Source organism: Anabas testudineus, chromosome 8 (assembly GCF_900324465.2).
Source record: "Anabas testudineus chromosome 8, fAnaTes1.2, whole genome shotgun sequence".
In the NCBI taxonomy this organism is placed as follows: Eukaryota; Metazoa; Chordata; class Actinopteri; order Anabantiformes; family Anabantidae; genus Anabas; species Anabas testudineus.
Genome location: NC_046617.1, coordinates 1,049,287 through 1,063,585, shown reverse-complemented (window position 1 = coordinate 1,063,585; position 14,299 = coordinate 1,049,287). Strand labels below are relative to the sequence as shown.

At 38.7% G+C, this 14,299-nt stretch overlaps 1 protein-coding gene across 4 annotated transcripts; it reads right to left on the bottom strand.

Moving 5' to 3' along the window:
• Positions 1-1,065: 1,065 nt before the first annotated feature.
• On the bottom strand, positions 1,066-12,411 carry rogdi (rogdi atypical leucine zipper). 4 transcript variants are annotated; one of them, XR_003298875.1, is made up of 12 exons: positions 12,094-12,409; positions 8,565-8,636; positions 7,511-7,593; positions 7,180-7,234; positions 6,995-7,075; positions 6,342-6,437; positions 6,149-6,247; positions 5,536-5,649; positions 4,848-4,897; positions 3,422-3,548; positions 3,079-3,198; positions 1,066-2,813 (listed from the first exon to the last, which is right to left on the bottom strand). XR_003298875.1 is itself a non-coding variant. In XM_026361478.1 (11 exons), exons 1-11 carry the CDS (start codon positions 12,166-12,168, stop codon positions 2,797-2,799), a joined length of 915 nt encoding a protein of 304 aa, XP_026217263.1. In that variant the 5' UTR covers positions 12,169-12,411; the 3' UTR covers positions 1,066-2,796. The 4 variants fall into 4 exon arrangements, 3 of the variants coding, with proteins under 3 accessions (XP_026217263.1, XP_026217283.1, XP_026217272.1); XM_026361478.1 differs by lacking the exon at positions 3,079-3,198 and having other exon boundaries at positions 3,376-3,548; positions 12,094-12,411; XM_026361498.1 differs by lacking the exon at positions 3,079-3,198 and having other exon boundaries at positions 3,376-3,548; positions 12,207-12,410.
• Positions 12,412-14,299: the final 1,888 nt, after the last annotated feature.

The window sequence follows — 14,299 nt, the reverse complement described above, 5'->3', positions numbered from 1 at the left end:
AGGTAGTGGTGGAACATCGTCTCAAAAAGGGACTAGAATGTAATTTGCCTTTTGTCACTAACATGCAGATTAAAGACAAAGACAAGGAAATCATGGGACTGGATGAAAACAGAATGTCTGTACACGTGAATTAATAAAGGTGCTTTAATAAACTTAAAATATAAAAAGGTAAAATTATACAACATACATTCAATGTATGACTGAAGTTTTGCTAGCATAGAGTCTGATAAAGCCAAATTTTTGAGGTCATATTTATGTTTGTCACAACAATGTGATACATGAATGTGATATTTCTATCCTGTAATGAATTTTAAAAGCCAGTTTTAGCTGAGTGGTGACATTGGTTTTGTGGATGTCTGCAAACATTTAAAAGAAAGAAGAAAATTTCCATTGCAGCCCATTCACTGACCAATAACCACTGTATGACCTGCTCTTTCACAACATCCTACATTTAGTCAGCTACTTGATTTTAAATTTACTGTAAGTACTAGCACAGGGAGTGGGTGTAGGTCAACAAGCTGTGAAAGTAGGTCAACAAGCTGGCAAAAAAGATATATATATATATATATATCCATAGTTCCCACATCCTGTTCATGTAGCCCCGCACATAGTAGTGGTGGACAAACAGAAGAACAAGGCTGTAATGATAGATGTCGCAATCCCAAGTAATAGCAACATCCGGAAGAAGGAGAACTAGAGGATAGAGAAGTACCAAGGGCTGAAAGAAGAGATGGAAAAGATGTGGAAGGTGAAGGCACAAGTGGTACCCGTGGTAATAGGAACACTGGGGGCTGTAACTCCCAAACTGGGAGAGTGGCTCCAGCAGATCCCAGAAACAACATCTGTTTCTGGGACCCTAACCCTAACTGTAAGCTTCATACAAAAGGTAAGTTTTATGTTTAGTCTTAAATGTTGAGAGGGTGTCTGCCTCCCGAACCTGAACTGGGAGCTGGTTCCACAGGAGAGGAGCTTGATAGATAAAGGCTCTGCCTCCCATTCTACATTTGGAAACTCTAGGAACCACAAGTAAAACTGCACTCTGAGAACGGAGAGTTCTGCTAGGAAAATATGGAACTATGAAGTCTTTAAGATGGAGCTCCTCTCCATCTTATCTTAAAGACCTCTCAAGTTCCTCTCCTGTGGGAGGCAGACACCCTCTCCACGCTGATTGGTCCAGTTACAGCATGTCACTGATTAAATATCAAATGTTAGTTGTTTTGTAAAAGTAAATCTATTATGTTTTAAACGGTTTGCATGCTGTATACATTGTTACACATAATGAAGAAAATGTTTTGCTGTGCTTTGGTATTCTTTTTTTTTAGGCCAGTGTATCTTCATAGAAGAATTCAGCACAGGAAGAGTGTGACTCGGGCAGGTTATTGTTCAAAATATTTTTATTGCACAGATAAATCATTTCCACATTTTATATTGGCAGCTTTCTAAAACTAGAATAACACTGGAATGAAGTGATTTGCTCAAGACTGGATTAGTGTCTGGCTCTGAGTCAATATTGTTTGCAAGACAATGTAAACGTTAAATAAACAATATATAGCAGATGAACACAAATCATCAACAAACATAACTGATGGCCTAACAGTTACAAATCCATTTACTAACAAAGATTGTCACGTGTATTTATGTTCACGTTAATGTTCATGTCAAGTTTTTAGTATTTCCACTCAGTAAACTGTATTAACTTTGTTTTCATAACTTATTTGTGCAACAATCAGCAATGATAATTGATAATAACTGGTTGCTGGTTGTAGCTTCATAATTATGGTATAGTTATGAGGTTGGTAACATCTCTCTTTAGAAGAAGAGGATTTCCCAAAATGTTAAACCATTCCTTTAAGTGGTTAATTTTACTCTGGACTGTGGACTACTCATGTCTTAAAGGCGGATATATTATATATGTAATGAGTGATTTGCTGCAGCTTAACTAATAAAGCATTCTCTTCAAACCCCAGGGTCAGTGGTTCAATTCCCAGTTCCTCCTGGCAGCATGTTCAGGAGAAGTCACCTAAATCTCATAGTAGTGTTAATATGTACTGTCTGTCAGCTGTCCAACAGCAATTTCCCAAAGGGATCAATAAAGTGTATGTGTATATACCTTTTTAAATACTACAGAATATTCCTAAATTAAGTTAGTAAAATTAAAATTATACAGCTGAACCACTGTTCCAGCTTTGGCAGTAAATGTTTTGTTCATGTTGGGTACCATTACTCAGTAAGCAGCTGATTGAACATTTGTTCAGTGGGCCTCGCAAGAATGCTCATGCAAGAAGGCAAGACTGCACATCTTGGGTGGGAGCGCAAAAATGAAGACATCTTTTTTGAGGGAACTAAAAAGTATGTCAGGAAAAAATAACTATGAACTTTTATCAATCTTCTAAGCCTTCATAAATAGTACACAGGGAAATAGTGCTACTTGGGATTAAGAATCAGTCAATAATTAAACAAGTATTAAGCTGCTTGAAATAAAATATTTTCTAATAACAAATCAACAACAATCAAATGAATTCACTAACAAGTTCAAGACAAGTCATTGCTATGAGTTTCAATACACACATATCAGAGCAATGACAATCACATGAGACACAACTGGGAACACCAAACACTGATATCTGTTGGGGTCTGACTGGCTCTTTTGGCTGATCATGCAACATTACAGACTGAAAGACTTGATAATTAAAGATGAAAACCTTTTCAGGATGTCCCTTACACTCGTGGGGTTAGTTAGACCAGTGTCTGGAAGATGGATTAGAGTTGGATTAGAAAGGTCTGTAGTTCCAGAAACTAGAGAAGACAGATATCTGCAAGGAAAAGAAGAACAGAATAGCATAATGTGACTTTTCTCAAGTTACTCAAGCAAATAATTCTCCACCCACACACCAGTGAAAGAGACCATATAATGCAAAATCCACTTTTTCTTCATTTTTATACACGACTCTCTGGTGTATGTAGATATGCACAAATTGTTGTTGGACAGCTGCCAGACAGTACATGTCAGCGCCACTATAGAGGTTTCTGTGTCTTGTCCAAGGACACCTCGACATGTAGCCAACAGCACCTGCCTACCTGAACTCCCGCACCCAGGTCTACCATTCCTCCTGCCCACTGTGCTCTGCTAAGGGGTGGAGTCTGGTGGTAGCAGAGGGACTTCTGTATTTATCCACACATCCAATCAGTGAGTTCTATCTGCACAAATTTCAAATAGGCAATTCAAGGACTGGTGGAGTTAGCATAATATGGACTCTTTAAAGAAATAAATTAACTAGGGGTTTTCTAAAGCTACTGTTTTATAAATATGGAATTCCCTTTGATGTCTTGAGTGTTTTTTAGGACAGACTTATACTTATAAAATTAGGAACGTACCCTTTAAGTGTAACCTGGCAGAATTATTTCCAGGAGAGACGCTCACCTTGTCCTTGAGCTGCTGACAGAGCTGTAGTGAGATGGTGAAGAACACCAGTGTATCATTGAGCCAAGGCACCACACACTCCACCTTGTGAACATGGCTCACCTCAAAACGGTTGTTGTTAAGTTCACTGTGGAGGGAAATATTTTTAGTTCAAAGGAAAGGCAGCAGGGTATAGATGTGCAAAAACAATTCACTTTTTTATTATTGTTTATTTATTATTGTATTATTGATTAGCTAAACTCTGGTAATACTGTATTTAGCGATGGTCAGAATAAAAACAGCCACCCTCCTTGTTTTTAGCCAAAAGTAAAGGTTACATTTAAAAAAACAAACATTGCTGGCTGCAAGCCATTTTAGTCATCACTAATGAATGAACAAGAATTCTATAAGTAGCATGCTAGTAAACATGCTCCATAGGCATAGGTGTCAGCCAAAGACTGGTGATAATGAAGATCCTTCACTCTAAAACAACATTGTGTCTGTATCTGGAGGTCCCACAGGATCTTAGCTCTGTCATTCTCAACCACCTTTGGAGGTGTGTCCCATTTTGACTTTGGGACTTCCAGCCTGTACTTGGCACAGATGTTCCTGTACACTATGGTATGGTACCACTTGGTTATGGCGTTTCATGTATGCCCTGCCTGCTAGCATCTTGCATCCCGCTGTTATGTGCTGGATTGTTTCGGGGGCATCTTTGCACAGCCTGCACCTGGGGTCCTGCCTGGTATGGTAGATCCCAGCCACTATCAATCTTAGTGCCTCTGTGCTGTCTTTCAGTCCAGCTTTGTCCAGCCACTGGAAGAATTTGTCAACATCAGCCACTTCTTCTATCTGCCGGTGGTACATATCGTGCAGGGGTTTGTCCTTCCATGAGGGTTCCTCCTCTTCCTTCCCTTGTTCCTCTGGAGCCTGCTGCCTGAGGTATTCGCTAAGCACGCCATCAGATGTGCCCATCTTCCTGATGTATTCATTGAGCTTAGTTGTTTCGTCCTGGATAGTGGCTTTGACGCTCACTAAGCCTCCTTCCTTCCGCTTAGCATACATTCTCAGGGTGCTGGATTTGTGGTGAAACACTCCATGCATTGTAAGGAGCTTCCTTGTCTTGATGTCAGTGGCTTCCATCTCCTCTTTTGGCCAGCTTATTATGCCAGCGGGATACCTGATGACTGGGAGGGCGTAAGTTCTGATTGCCCGGACTTTGTTCCTCCCCGTTCAGCTGACTTCTCAGACCTTGCCTTACCCTTCGGAGGTACTTAGTGGTTGCTTTGTTTTCCTTGCGGCCCCTTCGTGGTTACCATTTGCCTGTGGGATTCCAAGGTATTTGTAGCTATCCTCAACATCTGCTATCTTGCCTTCTAGTAGTTCCATCCCCTCATTTATATACACACACACACACTAAAAGAAAAGAAGAAGAAGTAATACTTACAACATTGATCCAGGGCTATGCAACACCGAACTTCCAGCTGGCTTGAAATACTGGATGTGACAGAAAACACAAAACATTAGTCACAGTATAGTAGTATTGAGTAGTATATAATAATAATAATAATAATAATAATAATAATAATAATAATAATAATAATAATAATAATTATTATTATTATTATTATTATTATTATTATTATTATTATATTATAATGTATACTTTATTGATCCCCTTGGGGAAATTGCGGTTGGACAGATATAACAGTGGTCCCAACCTTTTTTGCGCCACAGACCGGTTAAATTTCAGACAATATCTTCACGGACCGGCCTTTGAGATGTGGCAGATAAATTAAATAAAGTAAAATAAAATGATACGACCGGCATAAAAACTGGTATTTTAAGGGTTTTCGATCAAAATGAGATTTTTGCCGTCTAAAATGAAGTGGTGAAGCAGTTTTGAAGGTTTCATTACCTCATTAGAGAGCCGGTCACCGCATATTATGCAGAAGGTAGCAGATGTAGTTAATGTGAACGAGGCAAGCATCTTGACATACATCAAGAGTGAATCATAGACAGATGTGGAGGAGAGAATCCGGTACTTTTCCAAAATAAAACATCGTTTAGATCAAATAATCCCCGCAGCCCGGGGGTTGGGGACCACTGGTATATATACATCATACATGTCTAACCTTGGTTGTGTTTGGAGGAAGCACATGAAGCTGATAGACAGTCAGACACAGTTTGCTTAAGTTGATGTAAAAATTCACCATCACATCCCCAGGCATAGGAGGAGTAAACATTTTCTGGTGATAAGAGAGAAATAAAGAAGTGTAAAATAACAGTACAATACTTCATAATAAACACAGTGAAATTGTAATTCCTTACAATAGCCACCGTTTACCCACAACCCACCCACCCACCCACCCACCCAGCCACACACCCAGCCACACACCCAGCCACACACCCAGCCACACACCCAGCCACACACACACACCCACACACACACCCACACACACAGAGGATAAGATAAATTTGTGGTCTCCTACCAACTAACCTCAGACTGAAGAAGCTACCTTGGTGAATAGCGAAACGTTTCGACCTAGCACTAAGTCCAGTTGCCATTACTCAACTTCCAAATATCTTCACCAGATTGACTGAGAATGACACATTGGCCATTACACTTCTTTACAAATTACGAATTTTATTTACTTTGTAAGAAGTAAAAAATGTATACCATTATACTGTGGTTATTTGTTTGGTATAGCAGTGTCTGCATAATGTGTATGGTGTGTTTATCTATACCATCAGACCGCTGGTAGCCAGTTCAGGCAGCGTCAGGGAAGCTGGGGTTGTGAGGCGGTTTCGTGCTCGTGTCAGCTGCAGCATCACTGCGTCCATCAGCTACAGTGTCAATAGAAACATTGAGGATACTATCATCAATGTCCAGCCCTGTGCTCAATGGAACAGGGTATTGTTGCTCTGAGCAGAGACAGACCTTATTAACTTCAGCTCCTGTCTTGAAGCAGTAGCTCTCATCACGGCTGTTAAGCAATTGCAGAGCCTGGTTCACATGATTCCTGGCATCCTGGATCTGATAGAAAAGGGAGACAAGAGAAAGGTGAAATGATGTAAGGGACAAATAAAGCAAGATGGGAGCATTAAAATAATTTGCATGCAAAAACTAACATTATTAATTAACGGCAAAATAAGAAAGAACACATTTATTAATCATTGCTCCCCAGTCACTGAAAATATTTTCAATTTGCCAGGTGACAGCCTTGAGGATGACGACACCAGTGAGGGAAAGACAAACCAGGAATGGAGTTTAATATAACATACTAATTCCATTCCACAATATGCAGAGCTAATATCTGCACTGCTAAAACAATTATTATGAGAAAAGTGAGTATAATGTTTAGGATATTATAATACTCTTTTTAATAATACATTTTACTGAGACGATTTATAATAAACACATGTGTCTGTGTAAACTTCAAGTTCAAAGTATATTTCATAAGCATGTCTCAGATTCCAATCAATAACCTAGTTAACCAAAAACCTTCAAGATAACGGGCAGACAATCTTTACACCAGTAAATGCTATTTAACTATTTGGTTCTCAGATGACTGTATCATATACTAACAGTACCTGCTGCAGCTTCCAGTGCTTGTCCTCTCGGAACTGAAAGTGCAGCACATGGCTGTTCTTTGCAACCTTTAGGTTTATGTCCTGTTGAGAAAAGCAAAACAACGTTTGAGGCATGTTTGATTTAAATCAACATTTCATGTTCATATAAGGGGAATGAATCTTTAATGGGAACAAGTCAAACATACAGCCTGAGTCAGAGCCTCGCCCTGCAGTGTCAGCACCCCCTTTACTTGATCCATGCTGCAAAACATCACATTTTTATTTCAACATCCATGAGTAACAACAGGAAAGACTGGTTAGCAGGGCTAGTCTTTAGAAAGGGTAAGAAACTGACATGACCAAAATGGCAAACTCATTCAAAATAGCTGTCACTAGCATGAGTCAGCCACAATCAGCACAGTTATACTGTTATGGAATTAATATGGCCTACTCATTTAGCATTATGTGACATAGTCAACTACCTTCGCACCATAAAAAGAACTGTAAAATGAAATGGTTAGAGATGTAAAGTATTACGTTGAGCTGCCGAGGATGAAGTTTTCCTGTTTGAGCTGACTCTCCAGGCCTGGTGTTGGCATTGAGAAACGTCTAGATGCCTCCTGTTCACAACAACAGAGCAAAATAATAATCACAGTGTTGTGCAGTCATGGCCTAAGAGCTGACAGTGTAGATGCATTCATTTTAGCCCTTCTGGTGTTTGCTGAAACAGTTGCTGAAACAGATGTACAATGCAGCTAGGACTGGTTTATACTCATAATAATTTCTATTATATTTATATAATCATCTAGTAATTTTCACTGATGTTGCTGTCCCATTCTTTATGTGCAATTCTGCAGCTAGCAGGTAACACAGACTGCAGTACAAATTCTTCCCAGGGGAAGATTTTCCATGGTTTGTGATGGGGTGGGTGATATTGATACATGACATTGTTTTACAATATTTTTGCACTAACAATACAATTCCTCAAATAGCATTTAGCATTTATACTGTATTTGGTTGTCACCTTTTATCCAAAGTGATTTACAGGTGAATTTCTGATTGTCTACAGTGTGGACTGGCATCATATCTTTGCCTCAGTGTCACTAGCTCTGTTTGAGCATCTCCTTTAATTGTACGGAGAACCACTGGCAGACAAAACCCTTCTAAGCTAAAGGAGCCTGCTTACTGCTGATGCTCCAACATCTGCCATGACCTCCTCCTCACATTGGTGGCATCTGTGGTAAAGTTTTGCGACACAACTTGTCTATCATATCCGAGTTGTTGCTTAACTATTTCCAAATAACAGATGTTCTTTTTCCAAAGTGGAGGCTTGGCCTTCCACCATGCTTGCTGCCTTTCTTACCACATTTAATGGCACAAACATGTGATCATACAACTATTTGCCAACGCTACAATATAACAAATCCTTATCATGAGAATGCATCATCATTATATACTGCGGACCATATGATTTGCACAGCTTTCTCTGTCTGTGACTAGTCATGTTAATCAAACATCCATCACTGGTGTTGGAAGATAATCTAAAATGTTTTTTTTAAAATAGATTTATACATAAAATATCAGTTTTTACCTTAAGTACATCCTGAAGCTGCTTTAAGACAGCATGAACCTCTTCTTTAAGCAGCCAGTTGAATTCATCGTCCTATTCAAAAGATGAAATGAAAAACAAATGGAACGGAGAAGAGATTCAGAACTATGCTGCTAAATCTGCAGAACATCATGGACAATGCCCCCATATCCATGGGCATTCCAAACATTAAATTGAGTGGCTAAAAATAAAAGACCTTGAAATGAACCTGAAGTGTATTCTTATAACCTATTTGCCAAAACACAAATTTACCTCGATGGGCTTTACTATCCATGCAATAGCAACATCCTGTGTCCTCAGACCCTTGAATTGGATAAGGAAAAACTTTCACTAGTGTGCCACACCTTCATGTGTACTGTAAGCATACATCTTGCAGCCACAACATTAACACCACCTGGTGGTTTTAATGTTGGAAGAATTTAATGGTGGCTTCAACTGACAGGTCTGACTGGCCACTGCTTTTATCTAATCTAAATTCAATACAGAGCTTCAGACTAACTTTATACACAAGTAGCACTGGTGCTATTTAATCATAATTTACCAGCACAAAATGTAGGTGCACTGCTTAGATCGACATGCATTGAAACACACTGACATGTTTTACATTTTAACTGCACTACTGATAAATGCTATCATAATGATTAGGCAATTTACAGAAATGACAACTTCCTTTAAAAACCCACAAAGTGACTTTAGTGTTTTAAAGGGATGAACACATATTTCATCAATATTTAGAATTCAGCAATACTTATACTAAAGCCTACTATTTCTAAAACAAAAGATCCTGAAATTGCATTTCCTAATAATTATCTGAGTTTTAAACATTATGTAAGGGTATTTGACAATTTTATGACTAGATGTTTCTTGTTATGGGGAAGGTGATACTACTCAGGGGGTTTGTATTGTCCCAGGAAACCATTTTTGGTGCCATATCATTAACTGTAATGCTGTATAATCATATTACCAGTGCTGTGCAATTCCAAGCAACCCACCTACACTCCACTCCAAACGTATTGGAACAGAGGGGCCAATTTCTTTATGTTTGCTGTAGACTGAAAACATTTGGGTTTGGCATCAAAAGATGAATATGAGATGAGAGATCGACATTTCAGCTTTTGTTTCCAGGTGTTTATGTCTGGATCCAATACACAACTTAGAAGATGGTACCTTTTCTTTGAACCTACCAATTTTTCATGTGAGCAAAAGTATTGGAACATGTAACTGACAGGTGTGTTTTCTTGCCCAGATGTGTCCTATTACATTGAATGTCTATGCTCAGTTCTAGATTTGGGTTTTACCTGTTCAGATTGCATTAACAGTTAAAAGGTATAACCAACATGAAACCAGAGAGCTGTCTTTAAGTGAGTAACAAGCAATTGTGAAGCGGAGAAAAGATGCAAAATTAATCAGAGCCACTGCACAAATGTTGGCCATAGCCAATCCAACCATTTGGAATGTGGAGGAGGAGAAGGAGAAGAGGAGAAGAAGGAGGGGGAGGAGAAGAAGGAGAAGGAGAAAAACACCTTAAGTTAGCCTGATCCAGAGCAGGCTAACAACCCGGATAGATTAATCCTAGATCTATCTTTATGTTTATCTGTCTGAACTATTAGAAATTGTTTTGTGCTATATATTACCCCATTTCATTTATTCTGCTTTAAAATACAACAGATAGTGTTTTGTTTTTTTATTTAATTGTGCCTACGTTGATTCGTTTATTAACATACCGTAATTATTTTTTATAACTATTCATGTGGTATTCGTAATTACTGTCAGACTTATTTTTTAATCACTAGTTTTATGAAGATTGCTGTTCATATGGTTGTGGTTTAAAGAATAAATGTATTGACACTGTTGAGTTTATTGAAAACAGCTGATCATTTTGCGAAGGCAGTTTCAATTAAGACCATAAGATGGGCAACATGCAATCTAGTATATAAACTGTAGAAGTTCTATTCACAAGTTTCTCTTGACAATAGCATGCCCTTTCTCAGACGACGCAGTTGATGAGGAAAAGTTGATACTCAGACAAGCATTCAGGCATCAGAGACTATTCCGGGACAGGTCTGATCCTTTTGCATTTGAAGACTAATACCTGATTGCAAAATATGAAAAATATATTCTATATAAAGAGATTTACGTCGGCTTGGTACTTCTCAATCTTCTCGTGCTCCTTCTTCCTGATGTTGCTATCACTTGGGATTGCTACATCTATCACTACAGCCTTATTCTCCTGTTTGCCCATCACTAATATGTCGGGTTGGTTGGCCATTATCAGTTTGTCAGTCTATATCTGGAAGTCCCACAAGATCTTAGCTCGGTCATTCTCAACCACCTTTGGAGGTGTATATATATATACACATCAAGTGTAGTTTAATTTGTGTAGAGCCTTCCCTAATGTCATTAGTGCAGTGGACTGCACCCACATCTGTATCGAACCACCCTCAGGGGAAAATGAGGGAGACTATGTAAATAAAAAAATAATAAGATAGGTAAATTTACATAAATTGACCAAATTATGACATTATAGATTTGTTTGAAAGCCAAACTACTTTTTAATACCATGAAAACTAATACAAAACAGTGGATTGTCCTGAGTAACATATGGACTGCCAATGATTACATTTAAAGCATTTATACTCAAACTGTTTAGTGCATATGTTAATATATATGTATGTTATATGTAATGTCTTTCTATGCATTGTAACAACTTCTCTGGAACACTCCTTGATAATTATTTATTACTTCAGCCGATCCGCACTTGAAAGCCAGGCTTTTCCTTTCTGTAGTCTAATTCTTTCAGCCATGTTTCCCGTTTTCCATTTATGATTTAGCTCTTCGTACATCTGCATATTGTGCTGCTGCTCTGTGGGTTCAAAATATGCTGAGCGAGGTTTGTTCAAGTTTAATCAGTAACTCTGTGTCTTCCAAACAGTACTGTTGTGGTTTGATAAGGGTTCAACAGAATAAACCAGGGTGACTTTATCAGAATAAGTCAAGCTAGGATATTTCACTTATCCTGGATTTCTTAATTCTGCTTTTGTGCAATACCCATCAGGGCTAGTGGGATGTAAAGAGACCCACTGGACCTCTGGAGGTTAATGCTGAAATGTTGTAAAAAAAAAAAAAGGTTTTCAGTCTACAGCAGAAATAAAGGTTTTATAGCATTTATACCGTGTGATTTATAGTAACTATTGCATGTTTCTAAATGTAAAACAGACCCAGACGAAGGGTGATAACCTGTGTGAACTGTGTGTGATGCTAACATTTGGTTTTCAGCGTTACTGCAGGCTCTCGTTAGTTTGTGTGGTGTTTCCAGGCGGACTCACTGCGGCAAATGTTACTGAGCCTCCGTGCTACGTGTGCCTACATTCGTACCGTGTAGCTACATTTAAACATTGACTAGTGAAATAAAGATTATATTAAAAGGTCCGTCGGTAAAGCAAACAGTAAACAGCAACACGGCGCTGCGTCTCAGCCGCCTCGTAGAGCTGCAGAGCCGTGGAAAGCTTACCAACACTGCTCTCTCCACTTGGCTGGCCGCAGACATCTTAGGAAGCTCGGACAGAGATCTCTGGGGGTTGATCATTTTGTGCAATAAAGACAAAGCAAACCCTCGATTAATACCTTTTCTAACCTCGACTTGTCTTGAAGATAAGCGTGTCTCACGATCTACTAGCTCGGCGTAGCATCACTTGCCTTCGGGAGCTGTCGGAAATACCAACAGCCGCACGAACGATCCCAGTAAGCGAGAGGTACGCATGAATAAATAACGCTGCCGCGTACGCCCGTCGCCTGAAAACACATATAAATCAAATATGTTTCTTATACTGAGTGGTGTGTTTAGTTATTTGTGCCCACCTAAGCACTACGAGGGAAATATGTTTTCGTTTTTACGTGAATCACCTGAAGGTACCATTTGACTGCTCACACAGTCACTATCACAGCGGACCCACCCACTAATCCCAAGAAGCTTTTTATTCTTCGCGGACCGTCACGACCATTAAAGGTTTTAGTAGGTTCCCACTAAACTAGTGTAGTTCGTCCATCTGCCTCAATAACATGCAGTCCCTGTACCAACGTCAGTACAATTTAGTGTTATTTTCAGTCTGAATATGGTTCAAGTCTTTGACAAACATTTGCATATTTATTAAAAACCTACTTTATGTATGTTTTACTGTGCTCACATCAGTCACACCACTGTGTTGTTTAGCCGTTGATGGATGATTTGTGATGATGTGATGTCTGCAACGCCTTATTTATTTATATTCTGATACACGTACTGTTTTTTTGTTAGCAATTGTGTTATTATGTAGCCCGATTTATACAATAAAGACGTGTGTCTGTGTAGTAAATTATTTCCGGCAAGGATGGTCTGTTATATATTGACCCTGTGAGAAACGAGTTGTCACAGCTGATACACGAAACTTGAGACGTACAACACGGAGGAACGGAACAACTTCCGGGTTGAATGAGGAACGATCACGTGAAGAGGTCACATGACCCCGACATATATCACTTACTGCTTGTAGAGCTCAGTGCTACTGTCAGAGCAAAGCTGCTGACAAATGTGCTCTGATAAACAAATAAAAATGTGTTCAAACGTCAGTATGTGTGCTGTAAGACTCAGAGAGTTGAGGTGCCGCTTTACGTGATAAATCATTGACAAAGTAAATGTGAATCATTTGTGGCTACAAGGCCATTCAAGAGTATAACACAGCAAATGCCTGCATGAAATGACTTTTAAAGGCCACTTAAGCCCAGAGGTTGAGGTTTCTCCCTATGTTGTGATTTATTAATGTCAACAATATTCTTCATTTGACCTGATTAACTTATACAACATGCACAACTATCAGTAATCAGAAGATCATTTATTAAGCAGCACAAGTCTTTATTTCCACATGTACACAAAATAATAAATATTCCCAAAACCACCAAAGTTACACGCACCCTCCTGAAATGGGACCCAAGTAAATGTCTCTTCAATGCAATAATCCAGATTATATAAGACACATATTAATAAACAATGTCAGATTAAACTAAACAATCTACAGAATAAAGTCAAAGACGTTAGATAGTTCAAGCTCTACAGTCTCAAAAACAGTTTTCATTAATTCTGGTTATTGTATAAACTATACTATATAAACCATACTCAACCCAATGTGCCATTTACATCTGTCTTCCTTACACATAAATGCGTCAACTGAATAAAAAGCTTTAGGGACAAACAATTCTTAATATACAAAAAACTGTAGTGTTTTATGAAAAACACCTGATAAGAATGGAAAAGAACAAAACACGGCAACAGTTACAATTTGGGGTCTTCTAATGGTGCACCACACTCTCGGATCTCTGCTTTCTGTGTCTTCATGTCATGTTGGAAGAGTTACAGCCAAAGAACAGCAGGTCTGTTTGCTATAGCTGTCCAGTATTAGAATCACTCAAAGTCACATCCAATAGAGTTTTTGAAATTATTGATGTCCTCCTAACAAGCACAAAAAAAAAAAAAAGTATTTCTCATACACACACGTACCGAGTACGTAGTACTGCAGCGCCATTTTATTTGCATATATGATGGTCAATTAATATGCATACTTTTTTAGGTAGGGTATGTTTTAGGTTATGTAGTAGAGGTCTTCATAGTCCCACAATATTGGCCTGAATCCAAAACAGAGCCAGGACAAAACCTAATTCGCATTAATTAACATAAGAGACCTCAT